Genomic DNA, 17,989 nt, shown 5'->3' with positions numbered 1-17,989 from the left:
TACTGTAACGTTTAAAAATAAAGCACTGCCAGTCCCTTCTACATACCGTAGCCTGTGTTCAGGCACGGACAGTTCCTCTCATTCATACAGTGTTCCCCGGCTGGTCACATGATCGCTCTCCTCTCATGTGACCGCTCTCCTCCTCCAATCTGAAGCTACACTCGGAGGGGGAGGAGGAGCAAGAAGAGGAGAGAAGGGACGAGCGATTCAGTACGCTCACGCTGGCGTCCCAGGAGAGGTAGGATGGCCGGCATGACACCCCCGCACAATCCCCGCTCCCCCCCCATTGGTAAAAAAATGACATCGGCGTATAACGCGCACCCCCGATTCCCCCCCGATTTTAGGGGGAAAAAAGTGCGCGTTATACGCCGATAAATACGGTATAAAAAAAAAAAATTTCCTCAGTTTAGGCCGATACGTATTCTTCTACCTATTTTTTTTTACTACTAATGGCGCCGATCAGCGATTTTTTTCGTGACTGCGGCATTATGGTGGACACTTCGGACAATTTTGACACATTTTTGGGACCATTGTCATTTTCACAGCAAAAAATGCATTTAAATTGCTTTGTTTATTGTGAAAATGACAGTTGCAGTTTGGGAGTTAACCACAGGGGGCGCTGTAGGAGTTAGTGTGTGTTTACAACTGTAGGGGGGTGTGGCTGTAGGACTGACGTCATCGATCGAGTCTCCCTATAAATGGGATCACTCGATCGATGCAGCCGCCACAGTGAAGCCGTGTTTACATACAGCTCTCCCCGTTCTTCAGCTCCGGGGAGCGATCGCGACGGAGCGGCTATAAACGAATAGCCGCGCCGTCGTCCCAGATCGCTCCCCGCTCAAATCCGACCGCCGCATGTAGCGCGGGGGGGTCCCGATCGGACCCCCGACCCGCAGAAAGGCAAGGACGTACCTGTACGCCCATTTGCCTGTACGTGCCATTCTGTGGACGTACATATACATGCGGCGGTCGGGAAGTGGTTAAAGGAAGTAGAAATTTTCCATTATACCACTTGCCAAAAGTACCAGATTCTGCTGACTGTGGGAGTTGTTCGAATAAAAAGGGAAATTCTCTCCTGGGAACGGATGAGGATCCTGACAGGTTTGCTTTTTCTATGATAAGATGAACAGAAGACCACCAGCGTTTTTACCTCCGAATACCTCTGAGATGATCTTACTGGTGTGGTCACCTCTTTCTTTGGCGAGATAAGCATGGCGGCTTTAGGCTGTTCTTTATTTGGAGCGATATCCTTGGCTTTAGGTTGCTCGCTCTTTGGAGAAATAACCTTGGATTTTCCAGGGCTGGATATTTCTTTCTCCTTTTTCTGCGAGTCATCTTTTTGTTTCAATAGAGCCAGCTTGGAGCTGGTTTTCACTGGAGAAGTCTTCTGTGAAGAGGCTTTGCTTTTGTGTGAAAATAATGGTTCAGACGGTGCATGGGAAGAATTCTTATTTTCTTCTTTAATACCCTTCTCCATTTTGACAGAAGATTTATCTGGTGGACTAGAAGATCTGCCTATAAAAGAGCATTTGGAGATTAATGGCTAAGCCACACATTTTTTTCTAGACCACAAAACTGGGTGGCACACACTGCTGAAGCAGAGGTCATTGTGACACTTTAGTACAAAGTAGGGGTGCAACGGATTGTCATTGATCCGTGATCCGAACGGGTCAACGTCGGCGGATCGGCACACCACGCGATCCGCAGATTGAGTCCATAGGAAAGGCCACGGCTTCGGCCTAGCTCCGGAGCGACGGCCATCTTGGTACACCCGGTGGCTGCCTAGGTGAGCTTCCCTGAGCGGCGATGACTGGGGAGATGGGCATTACAGTGGGGGAGACGACGTGGGCATTACAGTGGGGGAGACGACGTGGGCATTACAGTGGGGGAGACGACGTGGGCATTACAGTGGGGGAGACGACGTGGGCATTACAGTGGGGGATATATATGGTGGTGATCCGAAAAATGATACGATTCGTGGTTCTGATCTGAGGAACGACCCGAACCGTGAGTTTTTTGATCCGTTGCATCCCTAGTACAAAGGCCCTTGACTGGCATAACTTGCAATTCCCAGATACCAGAAAGCAATAGAGGGAATAAATTACAGCAATCCTGATTGTGAACGTGCAAATAAAAACAGCAAGGTCTTCGCCACTATCACAATAAAAGTTATAAACTACAAATACGGTAAGTTGACTAAAAGTTCAGGCCAAGGAAATGGCCCAACTCAAAGATGTTACCTGTGTAACATTATTCCCAAGCCACTAGGAAACAAAAACATGAGGCCACATCACTGGCTTGCATGTCGTCTCAACATCTAAAAGTTTAACTTCCTATCTGTTTAATAAGCAAAGTTAAAACACAGAGTATAAAAGAAATTAAATAGAACTTTTAAACCAAAAGAACATCCCTTTCATTTTCACATTTGGTCAAAACTGTATATTTTTTTGTCCATTACCTGGAGAAATCCCTTTTTCACCCTTTTCTGGGCTTATCCCAGCAGCCGCTGAGCTTTGCTTCTTCGGGCTGACTTTAAGTCCCTATATAATTTAAACAATTAAGCATGTTACTAAGTAAAGTGTATGCACAGGAATATATGGCTTCTTTAGACAGTTACTAGGGGGAAAAAAAATATTGTATCTATTTGGGTTAACACTTTTTTAAATAGTCTTATGCATGTTCAAAACTAACCAATAACTTAAAGTACCCCCAAAAATAAATTATTATATGTTGGTAAATATACTGCTGTACAGAACACAACATATTTAAAGCGGGATAAACCAAAGAACCTTCTTACTGAATCCAAACCATGGGTGCCGGCAATGCAAAAATGTAGAGGAAAACTTGGACAGCCGCACTCCAAAAAACGTTCCTTTTATTAAAACTGGTCACAAAAAATAGAACAGAAGCTGATGCGTTTCACACTGCTGCCCAGTGCTTAACCATAGCTGGGCAACAGTGTGAAACACATCAGCTTCTGTTCCATTTTTTGCTGTGGCATGTATTTTTTGTGACCAGTTTTAATAAAAAGGAACTTTTTTGGAGTGCGGCTGTCCAAGTTTTCCTCTACATTTTTGCATATTTAAAGTGGGGTTCCAGCCATAATTTTTTTTTTGCAAGCTAAAATTAATCACATTAAATATTCCCTAAAACATTAGTAGCTCCCCAATCGTTCCAGAAATCATTGCAAACACTTGCCTTATATCCTCCAGCTCATGTTGTGGCTGTATCCATCATGTGTGGGCATGTGAAGCCCAGTTCCTTTTTCTTCCTGGTTTTCAAGAAGAGGGGCATGCTGGGCGATTTTTAGGCACAGTAATGCCCATAGACTCCTGGGAAATGGGTGTCCCAGGAGGCAATGTGGTCTTAGGACAGGACGATGAACCACCTAGGACCAGGAATTAGGCAGATTACGAAATCTGCCTAGTAACAGCCAGATTGAAGAGAGTTAAATTTTTTTTTTTTTTTTTTTTTTTTTTTTTTTAACATTAAAAGGCAAGCTAATAGAAAGTAAATTTTTAGGGTGGAACGCCGCTTTAAAATGTACTGCCCTAAAAAAAAAAATGTGAAAAACCAGCTGAATGTACAAGTCAACCTGTAACAGGGCTACGAAAAGGTAATGGCTGATAAATGTGGACGTCTGATGCTTTTTAATCCTCCATTCACCATGACTCTTACCACTACTAGAGAAAAAGACGGTTCACTACTGGTACATGAATAACGCCCCACTGGAGCCGACATTTATGGATGTCGCTCATAATCAACATTTGCTCTCCAAGCCAGGAAACCAAACCAGAAATAGTTATTTAGAAACATTTTTTTACTAGCAATAAATTATTCCAGGTAAACTCTGGGATAATCAGTGAATTTACAAGCTAAGCAAAATTGAAATTGTTTTTTTTTTTTTTTTTTTAATTGAGCACTGCAGATTCGAAGCTCCAGAGAATACGTCACAACCATAAAAAAAAAAAAAATCTATTCTCACATCAAAGTGGCTGTAAACCCTTTACAACCACTTACCTACAAGTAAGCCTAGATTAAGGTTTACCTGTAGGCGCTGAAAATATCTCCTAAACCTCCACGGTTTAGGAGATATTTACAATAAATGACGGGCGCCGATGTCTACGGCGCATGCGCCATAGACAAAGGTGCACTTTAGAAACGGCGATTCCTAAAGGAGGCCTTGCCACGAATGGCGGCTCCCGCCCGCATGCCCGAGAGTGACGTCATCGTGGCTCCGGCTAATCACAGCTCCGGAGCCGCGATACCAGAAAGTAACCCCGGGGAGAGATGTGGGCCGTCTGAGTGGTGTACGAGGACGGCTGTGGGGGCTTCGATCCGAGGTGAGTATTACATAATGAGCTAGTATATATGTTATGCATACTAGCTCATTATGTCTGTCTTGCAGGTGTTTTTTTTTTTTAAGTGGGTATACAACCACTTTAAAGGCTATGAGAACTAGGGGTGTAACGGATCAAAAAACTCACGGATCGGATCGATCCTCGGATCAGGAGTCACGGATCGGATCATTTTCGGATCAGCGCAAAAAAAAAAAGTGTGTGTGTGTGTAATATATATATATATATATATATATATATATATATATATATATATATATACACACACATACATTTCACGGGTGGATTAAAGAGGAAGCAGGTGAGGCTGTTTGGGACTTGTTAAAAGTACAATCTTGATGTTTTTACAGATATATATATATATATATATATATATATATATATATACATATATATATAATTATATATAGCTGTAAAAACATCAAGATTGTACTTTTAACAAGTCCCAAACAGCCTCACCTGCTTCCTCTTTAATCCACCCGTGAAATGTGCTCTCCCCCCCCCCCCCCCCCCCCTCCTCTCACACTAGTGCTTCTCTGCTACTATTCCCTCTCCATGTCGGCTTGCCAGAGCCCAGTGCACAGCGTGACACGCCTCCCCGGGGAGGCGGGGAGGCGTGTCACGCTGGGCTCTGGCAAGCAGACTGGGTGGAGCAAGATCGCTCCGGAGCTAGGCCGAAGCCGGGGACTTTCCTAGGCCTAGGCTCCGGAGCGCTCCGCGGATCGCGGGGTGTGCCGATCCGAACGGGGTGGCCCGTTCGGATCACGGATCGGTGACGATCCGTTACACCCCTAATGAGAACCATATAACAGTTACACAATAGTAAAAATATAGTAAACAATACATTGTGGAGAATCCATTGTTACTCAGCAAATAAGATATTGACTTCTCAGCTTCCCCCCCAGACTTTGCAAACAGACATTAGGCTAAATCTAAATGGCAATGCACCAGGAAAAAGATGGGCATTTAAAAAAAAAAAGTGGTTTCAGTAGAGTCCAATAAGAATTGAAAACTACCATCGCATGGCTAAAATAAAGGTATTTGACCAGGGCTCGACAAATCCCGGTTGCCAGGTCGCCATGGCGACTAGAAATAGCCTCCTGGCGATTTGGTTGGAAGTCCCCAGCTCTTGTGTGAGCTGGCGCCATCTGGTGGTGGCCGTTGGTATTACAAGTTAAGCATTACAAGTTAAACAGCAATTCTAATGTAATTTTTCACTATTTTCACTGCCATCTTCTTCCCTCTAATTAGAACCCCCAAACATTATATATATTTTTTATCCTAACACCCTAGAGAATAAAATGGCGATCGTTGCAATACTTTCTGTCACGCCGTATTTGCGCAGCGGTCTTACAAGCGCACTTTTTTTGGGAAAAAATTACACTTTTTTTTATTAAAAAAATAAGACAACAGTAAAGTTATCCCCATTTTTTTTTAATATTATGAAAGATAATGTTACGCCGAGTAAATTCATACCCAACATGTCACGCTTCAAAATTGCGTCCGCTCCTGGAATGCCGACAAACTTTTACCCTTTAAAATCTTCATAGGCGACGTTTAAAAAAATCTACAGGTTGCATGTTTTGAGTTACAGAGGAGGTCTAGGGCTAGAATTATTGCTCTCGCTCTACCAATCGCGGCGATACCTCACATGTGTGGTTTGAACACAGTTTACATATGCGGGCGCTGCTCACGTATGTGTTCGCTTCTGCGTGCAAGCTCGTCGGGACGGGGTGCGTTTTCTGGCTCCTAACCTTTTTAGCTGGCTCCTAGATTCCAAGCAAAATTTGTCAAACCCTGTGGTATAGGAACTAAAGGCATAAATACTTACCTCTTCAACAGCCCAGTACTTGAGGTCCTTCACCAGCATCTTCTCCTAAGCTTCTGGGTGCCCGTCTTCAGACACACCGATTGACAGACACGGGAGGACATCACCGAGGAGAATTATGAACAGACAGGCAACTGTATTTTTCTGTAGAAGAAACATTGCAGGTCTCTTCTGCAAAAAAAAAGCCTTCCTATTTGCAATATTTTTACTTGCCGAGGCCTTTTCCACTTTAAGACTTTGTGAATTGAGCCTACTATCTGATTTTTGAGCAGGGAAGCGGCAGGCCTATTTACAGTTCCAGACCAGACTATACAAAAGTACAAAAAGTAGAGCGATACAGCGAAAAGTACAATCAAAACGTGATCATTCCTCTTACCTTAGCCTTTGGTATATCATCTAGCATTGCCAATGTCCGAGCAAACTCCTCATCTTCATGGAGTTGCCTTTCCAACTAGAAGAAAATAAAAAAAGACTGAAATCTAAAAAACCACAAGAAAAATATTTGTAAAAAATGTGAGTAAAATATGGTGCCAACATGGAGTGAAAAAACTGGACCTATACAAGAATGAGAAAAGCCTGCAGGACCTTTCTGCCAAATGCCTGATCAGCGGCTGACAGAATATCCAGTCGGTAATGACTGACAAACGTAAAGCCTCACACACACGATCGGATTTTTAGCGAAGGACTTTTGTCCGAAGGGCATTGGCCAGTAACTTGTCTTGCATACAAACGGCAAAGAATTGTCAGCCAACAAAACATGTTTTTTCTGCTCTTTAGCGCCACCCTGTGGACAACTTCTGCTAAAGTTGTGTTATGAGAGCATTGCTCCTGAGCATGCGTGTTTGTACTTTGGAGTTTTGTCCGATGGACTTGTGTGCACACGATCAGATGATCCGACAGCACACATTTGCTGGTGGAAAATTTGAAAGCATGCTAGCCCACATTTGTTGGCAGGAAATATGAGAATTGCCCGATGGACCATACAAATGGTCAGATTTTCCGACAACAGCCTGTCATCACACAGTTCCCGTCTGATAATTCGAACGTGTGTATGAGGCTTTAGGCAACTTTACCACGTAGCCGCCTTACAAAATTTGATCTGGGGTGGCACCAGCTTTTTCTGCCCATGTAGTGGCCAGAGCTCTAGTAGAGTATTCCCAGTGGGGGAGACAAACCCATCTACAAATAAGCTTACGAAATAGCCGATTTTAGCCATCTAGCAAATGACCCCTTTGATGCTTGGCGGCCCTTTTTGTTGCCAGAAAAAATAACAAATAAAGAGTCCAAAGACCTAAAGTCCATTGTTACTTCCAAGGTAATAGAATTCTGACACAAATTTGACACAAAGTCTTCTTCCAACTCTCGGGTAAGTTCGTTTAACATGAGGGACATTTAATTTTAGTCGTTGGATCAGAGCTCTTAGCCTGCCCAAAAAATTCCAAAAAACACAAAAGAATCCCAGTGAGTCAAACCTGCCACCACAGGTGCACAGGTAGTACAACAGCCAATAGTGTAATTACGTTTTAAATGTCTATGTTGGTGCTGACCTGAGCACCTTAAAGCCCCTTTCACACTGGAGCGGCGCATTACCGTCAAATTCCTCATCACTATTCGGCCCATAGCGGGTTGGTTTTACCCACCGCTAGCGGCCGAGAAAGGGTCAAAAAACACAAAACACTTTGCAGAGGCGTTTTGCCGGCAGTATAACCGTGGTGCCCCATTGATTTCAATGAGCAGGAACAGTATACACACCTCTCCAAAGATGCTGCTAGCAGGACTTATTTTTTTTATACTGTCCTGCTAGCGCACCGCTCCAGTGCGAAAGCCCTTGGGGCTTTCACACTGGAGAGACAGCAGCGGCTGTTTCAGGTTGGTTTGCAGGTGCTATTTTTAGCGTTATAGCGCCTGCAAACTGACCCAGTGTGAAAGGGGTCTACAAAGTAAATGAACAACGAATTACACTATTCTGGAATCTGCCATCTTTTCTGGGTCCGGGCTGCTGGGGAGAGAAGGGAGTAAAGGAATCTGAGAGGCCATTGGCTGGTTTAGGTCCATTAAAAAGGTATCGCATGTGTGGATCTTCTCATTTGCCATTTGAGAACGGGCGATACCCCAAGTTATCAAAGGCGCATTTATTATATATGGCTGGTAAGGGTGCGTTCTGTATACACCGTGGTGGAGCACAAATGGAAGAAATCATTTGAGCACTTTATCAGAAGGCACGGTGGTTGGATCTATACATAAGGACTCCCTGTTATGAACTTTGTATTGTTAATAAGCTACGAGTAAAATACTGTTAAAAAGTCCAAGAGAACAAAATGGCAGGTACAGGTGATTCATCCAACTGCCAATCAGAGTCTATGGTTGATCCTGGAAAGTATTGTGAGCATGCCCTGTCTCTGTAAGGGGGCAGGCTATTTGGCTATGAAAACTTAAACCCATCTCAGGTATATTTGAAAAGGTGAGTGCAGAAGGAATTAAACTGCAATACATGCTGGGTCCGCTCAGACAAGTTCACGTCATATTTTGCCAATTTTGAGGGGGGGGGGGAGCAGCAGCACTGGTAGTGGGTAAACTACGATAGCAGGTATACAATATACATGTTACTAATGATACCTGTAAAGCAGATGCTCTATAATAGTTCATATATAATCACACTGGGGTTTTTGACAAAACTATTGCGCCCTTTTGGGTCTTAAATTATCTGTATGAGAATGATAGTTACTTTAAGCCATTTATTTACCAAATTAAGAGTCAATAGACTTTAAAATGATACTAAAAAAACTGTTTAATTTACATTAAAATACACTTTTTCAATATACAGCTGTCATGTGACCCAGCTCTTTCTCAACCTGTCTGCAGGAAAACAGTGGCAGGGGGAGTTTCAAGTCCACTGCTGCTGGTCACGTTATTAAAGCAGAGGTTCACCCTAAAAAACATCTATGTACCATCCCATCCAGCATACTAGCGTCAGCTACAGTACGCCTTTTTTTTTGCGCTGTATTTACTGTTTAATGCTTCAGTTTCTTTTCAGACTCCCACGGGGAGTAGGCGTTCCTATGAAGAGGGGAACATGATTGACGTCCGGCTATGGCGCGTCACGCGTTCCGAAAATAGCCTGACTAGATCTCGGCTCTTCATGGCGCTATACGGCGCCTGCGCACGGACTAGGAGCTGACTGCGCAGGCGCCGTATATAGCCAAGTCCTATTTGGGCTATTTTCGGAATGCATGACGCGCCATAGCCGGACGTCAATCATGTTCCCCTCTTCATAGGAACGCCTACTCCCCGCGGGAGTCTGAAAAGAAACTGAAGCATTAAACGGTAAATACAGCGCAAAAAAAAAAAAAAAAGGCATACTGTAGCCGACGCTAGTATGCTGGACGGGATGGTATATAATTCTTTTAGGATGAACCACCGCTTTAAAAAAGATATAAAAAAATTAATAGATTTTTCTTCAGTCAGGGAAAGAAAGGATGCAATTTTCTGCTATGTGAAGCAAGAATAGATTTATAGATCACTATCAGAGAAGAAACAAGGAAAAAAAAACACATTGCTAAATATTAAGCAATAGTGCAACCCTGATCCTTCCAGCTTCTTCAGGATTTAACAGTATCTGATAAACAATGTCTTAGCTAAGGGCAGTTTGCAATCCGTTGGCAGCAATAAGACAAAGTTCCATCAAGATGTAAACATGTTGGTCTTGGCTCAGGTCCTCTATTTTTATCTGATGAATAAAAAAAAACACATCCCTAATCTGTTTATTTTTATTAAACTGTATTCGAAGTTACAAATCACACCTTATCGGAGCACATTACCAGCAGGTGTGTGTTTTGTAATCAGTGTCATGACAGCCATAAGGGATCGTTCAATGAATACAAATCCGGGACCGGAGAGGAAATTGTGTAACAGATAAATGTAGCCTTTCTTTGCAGAAAATTATGATCAATATTATTCATGTGCGTATTACATTTATTTTCTTATTCCAGGTAATACGACTTGGCAGGTAGCATAAAGTCAAAAGGAGAACTCAAAAATAACTTTTCAAAATGAGCACTTGCTATTTTTAATCACGAGGCCACATTTAAAATTGGCATAGTTGTAAAAAAAAAATAAAAGGAGATTTTCAAGGCATTCGTATAGGACTTTGAGCCTAGGTTCACACTGCTGCGATTTAATGTAAATCGCGGCCCGAAATCGCAAAAAGTAGTACAGGAACTACTTTTTGAAATCGCAGATGCGGCGTCGCACTGATTAGGACAGTGCCATTGCCGACAATTGCCGGCAAATGCCGCCGATTTGAGATGCGATTTGACATGTCAAATCGCATCTCAAATCGTACCCAGTGTGAACCAGGGCTAAAGCGGATTTCCACCCGAAAATGGAACTTCAGCTTTTCGGATTCCTCCCTGTAACGGTCACCACCGTTTACGACCTTTCATCCCATCCACGACAGCTCATCTGACACACAGACAAATCAGCAGGCATCCCATTTTGCCAGAATCAAGACGAGACACAGCTCTGTACTTGTTCCAAATGTAATACAATTTTAATGGTTTCTTCTCAGCTTATATACAGTACAAGGCATTAAAGGAACAATCAACTCCCCACCCACACACTAAGGCTAATTACTAAACATTCCTTCATTAACAGCATTACAAACAAAACACCATCACACAATGCTCTTTCTAATCCACATCCCCAGACAGACGTTCTGTCTCCAACAAGTATATTCCACACATAAACAGTATTTAGCATATATAATTAGAGGTCTGGGAGCAGACCTGGATTAACACCTGTCCGTTACAACACCTTTACACAAGGACAATGAAATGTCTTCCAGGCCCTGACTCAATTAGCATGTGGGGCTAATCATAGAATGAGTCACTATTGACTGGTTGGGCCAACATCTTGCAGTATCTCAAAATCCTGCAATACGAACTATCAGTGATGTCCCATCTCATGTAATACATGAATTATGATTCACTTGTCACCCCATGCCCAAAGGGCACAGGGTGGACTCAGACCCAAGAGTTATCAGTGACTGACACAGGAGTATCCCCCATCCTCACAAAGTCTGGGTGTCCCGGGTCATTCCGTTACACTCCCCCTTCGGTGTCACATTTTACACCTTTCAGGGGGGAGCAGATACCTGTATAATGCAAGTATTTGCTCCCACTCCCGAGGCAAAGATAGCCACAGTATCCAGATATTATGCCAAGCCCGGCCCCTTCTCCATCCCACCCACTGTCTTCTGGGAGACGCATAGGTCCCAGAAGACAGCAAGGATCATTCAGATCGTGCAGCGCGACTCACGCATGCACAGTAGGGAACCAGAAAGTAAAGCCACAAGGCTTCACTTCCTGATTCCCGTACTGAAGATGGCGGCGGCAGCAACCGAGAGCCAGATTGGCTTCGGGTGCCAATATCGCGGACGCCCTGGATAGGCAAGTGTCCTTTTTTTAAAAGTCAGCAGCTGCAGTATTTGTAGCTGTTGACTTTAAAATTAAAATAAAAAATTCAACGTAACGCCGCTTTAACCATGGCCACAAATCTATCACAACAAATTGTTGGCAACAGAGACATCTCAAACACACTGGAAAGGAGCAGGAATAAGACATTGCCACATGTATGCAAATAGAGTCCATCCTGCACTGGTGACTCAATTTTGCAGGGGAAAATTTTTCACAGATATCAATTATACCTCAATGCAGACTATACACGACCTCACAACATACATCTGAAGCCTGGGTATGTAAAATACCATTGATGAACTAGTCCAGAGTTATCGTTAATGAAGTTAGTGAACTTGGTTAAATCCACAAAGTGACGGGCAAAGTCTACAGAAGTTAATCAGTGCAATTTTGGTTTTGCCCTTTCAAATTTCCTTGGATGTTGGAGGCCCTCCCAGAGAATGCCTGATGAGAGTCGAGTTGTTTTGTGCCTATGAGCTTGCAATTTGAAAACAGAAAGATCATTTTAGACCTTCTCTGTTAATATTTGGTACAGTGTAGACGTGTTAACTTTCAAAGAAAATATCTTCAGACAAATCTACATCAGATATATTCTCCTATCTTCAATCTAAAGACCCACATCCATTACAGGCAGCTCTATGTAAATGGAATTACTTAACACCATTCCTGGGAGGAGAGCGAAGGGAAGATCTGAAACCAATATAGTTTAAAGAAAACTATCTGCATGGCTGAAAAGTTCATTCAATTTAAATATTTCTGTACTGTACAAAAGTTTTAGACAGGTGTAAAAAAAAAAAAAAAAAGCTGTAAATTAAACCGGAGGTTCCGCAGCCAATCTTTTTTTTTGGAGCATTTCAATGTGGTTTCCCAATACAAAGTACTACTCACCCGTTTGGTATATTCAAATGTCCCCTGTCCGTTTTCGTCTAAAACAAGAACTTTTAAAATCCGTGTTAGACAGTTTGCATTTTGCTTGTGGGCATTGTGAAGCCCACAAGCAATGACTTCCTCGAAGAGGTGAATGCTCATCTCCCAGCATTCACCGCTGTAACTCATCCATGCGCAGTGTTTACTAGTAGCGCCGTCAACTTCCTTGTTGCCATCACAACGGGCGGCGTCATTGATAGTTCATGCCCCGTTGTGATGGTATTTCGCTGGACGGTGTAGACCAATGTCTCCTAGGAAGCATGACACTGTGCTGCCAGGAAACATTGCGGAAAACTCCCAGATTACATTGCCGCGCCGGGGAAAGGAGTAGCAACGCTTAATCCCGTGGGAGTGAAAGCCCGGAAGTCACAATTCAACCAGCTCTACTACAGTAATTACAACATAAAAAAAAAATGATGCGGCTATGTACAGTATGTATAGTAAGGAATGTGATCCGATAGTTATTATTTTGGGTGAACCTCCGCTTTAAGAATGCTTTCAGAAATGTGTTAGTTCATTTACTTTTCATTTTGCTAATTGATAAAAAAAAAAAAATTAATAGAAGAGAAATCCAAATCAATTAAATATTTGGTGTGACCGCCCTTTACCTTCAAAACAGCATCAATTCTTCTGGCACGGTTCACGCTGGCGCTTGGGATTAGATATGTGAGATCCCAAGTCGCATGACATGTGAAATCCCACATTGGTCAATGAGAGCCGTCCTAATTAGCACTACTGAAATCAAAAACTCTGACTTTAGAAAAGGTTCCTGTACTACAAGGATGCTTCTATCCAACCTGCGCCCATAGACTTTAATAGAAGTAGCCTCCAAGTCGGATCCTCATATTGATGCGATTTGGATCCTACATTACAGGATTACCCAGGCATTCCCTGCGGTGTAGCCGTTCCCACAGATCGGCATTAAATTCGCTTTAAAGTGGCATTAAAGTAGTACTCAAGTTGCCAGCAAATCGCCTGGCAAAGTTGCACCATAAGTCAAGTGACTTTCAGGTCGCAGTAGCGTGAACCGAGACTCTAGGTACACGTGCACACAGTTTTTGAGGTTGCTCAGCAGGTAGGTTGTTCAAAACATCTTGAAGAACTAACCACAGATCTTTGTGAATGTAAGCTGCCTGAAATCCTTCTGTCTCTTCATGTAATCCCAGACAGACTTGATGATGTTGGGATCAGGGCTTTGTGGGGGCCAAACATTACAAATTTTGACTCATCAGTCCAGAGCACCTGCTGACATTTTTTTGCCACCTCAGTTACTATGTTTTCGTACATAGCTGAAACGCTTAGCCTGGTTTCCCTGTCCTATTGACAAAAATATAAAAACTGGAATCTAGAAAAATAGCAGCAGTTGCTCTGGGCTGACTAGTCCAAATCTGAAATCTTAGCTGTAGCAAAAGGCAGTTAGTTCGAAGGGCTGGAGAGTACAATAATGAGTGTCTGCAGGCAACAGTGAAGCATGGTGGAGGTTCCTCGCAAGTTTGGGGCTGCATTTCTGCAAATGGAGTTGGAGATTTGGTCAGAATCAATGGTGTCCTCAATGCTGAAAAATACAGGCAGATATTTATCTATCATGCCATACTATTAGGGAGGCGTGCGACTGGCCCTAAAATGTATTCTGCAGCAGAACAACTCCAAACATACAGCCAATATCACCAAGTACGTTCTTTAGTGTAAAGAAGAACAAGGAGTCCTGAAGTAATGGTTAGGCCCCCACAGATCCCTGATCTCAAAATCGAGTCTGTCTGGGATTACATGAAGAGACAGAAGGATTTCAGGCAGCCTACATCCACAAAAGATCTGTGGTTAGTTTTCAAAAGATGTTTAGAACAATTACGTTTCAAAGTCCTTCAAAAGCTGTGTGCAAGTGTACCTAGAAGAATTGATGCCGTTTTGAAGGCAAAGGGTGGCCAAACCAAATATTGATTCAAACTGGATTTTCCTTCTGTTCATTTACTTTTTTACTTATAAAAATAAACTCAACACTTATTTCTGAAAAGCAGTCTTCATTTACAGCATACACACGGTCGTTTTTTGTCTTGTAAAAAAACTTTGTTTTTTCTCGTTAAAAAAAAACCAATGTTTTTCAAACTTCATTTTAAAAAACGACGTTGCCCACACACCATCGTTCTTTTCAAAATGCTCTAGCAAAGTGCGGTTACGTACGACGGCACTCTGTTCCATTCAAGCTCGTGTCATAATTTGCTTCTGAGCATGCGCGGGTTTTAAACATCGTTTTAGCGCACACACGGTCATTTTTTATGACACAAAAAAACGACATTTTGAAAAACGACATAAAAAATTGAAGCATGTTCTAAAATTGTCTGCCTTGGTTTAATAGACGAATACAAACTGTTCAATAAGCAAACATGTTAAACTAGTTGTACTGTATATTATTCTATGTAAGATTTTTTTTTTCCAATTAAAATTAGAATAGCACAACTCCACTTCGGTTGCTGCCCAAATTCAAAAAATAGTGTACAATAGCAGAGCTTGTCCCCCAAACATTTTACAACCTTCGATTCATGCACTTGGTAATCCAGCCTGGAGGGCCAATGTCAACATCAACAATTCTCCCTATATGGTAAATGTAACCACTACTGTTATTGGTCAAACCACTCAGACAGCTTAGTGTGCCCAATTTGGACAGCTGCAGATATAAAGGAGAGAGAGAGAGAGAGAGAGAGAGAGAGAGAGAGAGAGAGAGAGAGAGAGAGAGAGAGAGAGAGAGAGAGAGAGAGAGAGAGAGACACACACACACCTTACATTGGTTGTCAGTGGCAATGTTGGTCGGAATGCTACCCTTACAGCTTAAAAACAACAAAGCTCCGTCAAGTGGTATGGTCCCTTGGCTTATGCAGCCAGCCATAGCTCAAAGAACCCACAGCAACCCTAGGGGTTTCACTGAAGTCCAGTTGAGAATGGCTGGCATTTCCCTGTCTATATCAGATCTCACCCGATCCGATATGGACGGATGGGGACGTATCATCATCCGTCTGATTTAGGTCCGCCGACAAAACAGACAGGCAGACCTGAAGGGCCCAATCGTGTGAAAGGGGCCTTAGAAGGAAACTATGACCAAGCCGTTTCATTGAGATTTTAGATTAATTAGCTTAATAAGTTGCTTTCACTCACCTCTTCATCTTCTGCAAGCTGCAACTGTCTAGCAACAGCTTCATCATCCATTGAAGAGTCAGCACTGCTTTTCCGAGGCTGTACATTGGGGAAAAGACAAAATAGTTAAAAACTAACAATTACTGAAAAGGTATTAAATATATCAAATGAAAGGAAAGTTCATAGAATAGTAATATTATGGCTGTCGTTTTCCTAGAGTGGAAATGGGCACCGTTTAAAGTCCATACTTTCTCAGATCTAAAAACTATTTACCTTCCCATTTTAGCCATGTATTATATTGACTAGACGCTTACAATTAGCTGTGTTTACTATGGTAATTATCTGAGTATACAGTGCAATAAACAAAAGCTGAAGTAGTCTGTGGTCAACTCCTCTGTGTATTTTGCTGTCCTGTCCACCACTTGTAAAACTACACAGAATGTTAAAGAAGAATAAAACTCTCTCAATGAGCATAATTATTTTTAATCCTTCTGCTTCTAGCTTTAGAAAATAGATGGGAAGGTATATTCTCTTTACTTTTTTTTTCTCAGCTAAGCACACCCTCCTGCCTGCATGTCTGAGTTGAGGGCAGATGGATTCCAGGAAGTGCTACAGGAATCATCTTGCCCCTAAAAGGTGGACAGGACAAGAAATGCTGGGCAAGCGTTTTTAAAAGTGATTTCTCAACAAAATAAAACATGGAGACATAGATGGGCAAGTTTGAAACTGAATAATAAAATTTAATAAAGCAGCATTTTCAGTTGGTGGTGCGGAGATACAGTTTAGTTCTGCTTGCAAGCAGAATCATGCCGGGAGTCGATTTAGCATAAAAAAAAAAAAAAAGCATATCGTGAAATTTGATATATATATATATATATATATATATATATATATACACACACACATATATACATATACACACATATATACACACACACACATACATACATATACATATATATATATATATATATATATATATATATATATATATATATATATATATATATATATATATATATATATATACACACATATACACACCCACTCACCTAGGTGGATCCTGAATCTTTCCCCAGCTGGCTCTATGAACTGACTGAGCGATCAAGGACCTCTGGGGTCTCAGTGTTCTGTGAGCTAGTGACGGTCAGTCACTGGCTCTCTGCTCCTCCAGTGCTCACTAGAGTACTGAGCTGTAGGCGACAGGAGGGGCTGAGGCTGGCTCAGCCTCTTAGCAGCTTGCTGAGAGGTTAAGCCAGCTGCCGGGTCAGGATCTTTTCAGAGCCTGGACCGGGTCTCTGACATCAGCCGACAAGGGGGGGGGGGGGGGGGGGGGTCACAGGAGTGCAGAATGAACTGCACTCATGTGATCCCCAGGAAAAGTATAGCCAAAGGAGCTTTGGCTATACTTCAAGATATACTTGATATACTTCAAGATAGTATAGCCAAAAGAGCTTTGGCTATACTTCAAGATATACTGTACAGAAAAGAACAAAAGCTCAAAATCCGAATGGAGAACCATGTAGACCTCATGGAGTAATTTTTTTATCACAATTCTGCATAGTCAAGGAAAGCTCTGTACCTCTTCTTTCTTGGCTTCCACAAGTTTCTTGTTGGATCGTTTAATGTTGCTCATGCCAAAGAAATCCACCACTGATGTACACATTCGCTTTTCTGGGGTTTTGACTTTGGCTGGAGCATGGCTTTTTGTGGCTGTGACTTGAGGCTTTGCAGGGAGGGGCAATGCAGATCTACCATTTTCTTTTGGTTTCTTTTTCAAGGTTTCAAAGTCTTCTTCATCTAGAATTAGAATATTACAGTTTGTATTGAAGCATATCAGGAAGGGTATTAAATGGCCAAAGAATCGCTAAGACAATTTTACAACGTATCAACCATTACCCAAGCACCCAGAACAGTAAAGTAACCCTTAAAATGAATGATTTTAGTTGCGGTATAGTATTATCTACAGAAAAAAAAAAAAAACGCAACGAAAGATCCAGATCAGCATCTTGCCTTTGGGGAAATAGTGGCTGAATGCAAATAAAAGAAATAAATAAATCCTAGGTATAGTTATCATGGCCAATGAAAAAAAATAAAAATAACTGTAAATCAACAAAATCTCTCCAACAGCAATGAAAAATAATCTCTTCCTAAATAAATTTTAAGACCAGTTACCCAAAACCTAAAACAGATTACTTAAAAAAAAAAAAAAAAAAAAAGGGGGAGTTTCAAAAGTTGCCCTATATTAGAGCTTGTGTAGACCAGGCATCAATGGC

At 42.1% G+C, this 17,989-nt stretch overlaps 1 protein-coding gene across 2 annotated transcripts in view; it reads right to left on the bottom strand.

Annotated features, from left to right (window-relative positions):
- Positions 1-17,989, bottom strand: part of RFC1 (replication factor C subunit 1) — a 97,337-nt gene that overhangs the window by 30,829 nt on the left and 48,519 nt on the right. The window contains exons 5-9 of one of the 2 annotated variants that reach the window (XM_040335123.1): positions 17,296-17,513; positions 15,735-15,812; positions 6,563-6,637; positions 2,459-2,540; positions 1,151-1,515 (exon numbers count right to left, since the gene is read on the bottom strand). In XM_040335123.1, the coding sequence (XP_040191057.1) occupies positions 1,151-1,515; positions 2,459-2,540; positions 6,563-6,637; positions 15,735-15,812; positions 17,296-17,513 (818 nt within the window). The remainder of the gene's footprint in view (positions 1-1,150; positions 1,516-2,458; positions 2,541-6,562; positions 6,638-15,734; positions 15,813-17,295; positions 17,514-17,989) is intronic. The other variant, XM_040335124.1, reaches the window with a different exon arrangement.

This window comes from Rana temporaria, chromosome 1, assembly GCF_905171775.1.
Source record: "Rana temporaria chromosome 1, aRanTem1.1, whole genome shotgun sequence".
Taxonomy (NCBI): Eukaryota; Metazoa; Chordata; class Amphibia; order Anura; family Ranidae; genus Rana; species Rana temporaria.
Note: the sequence above shows the minus strand (reverse complement) of the source record. Positions and strands in the feature narration are given on the sequence as shown.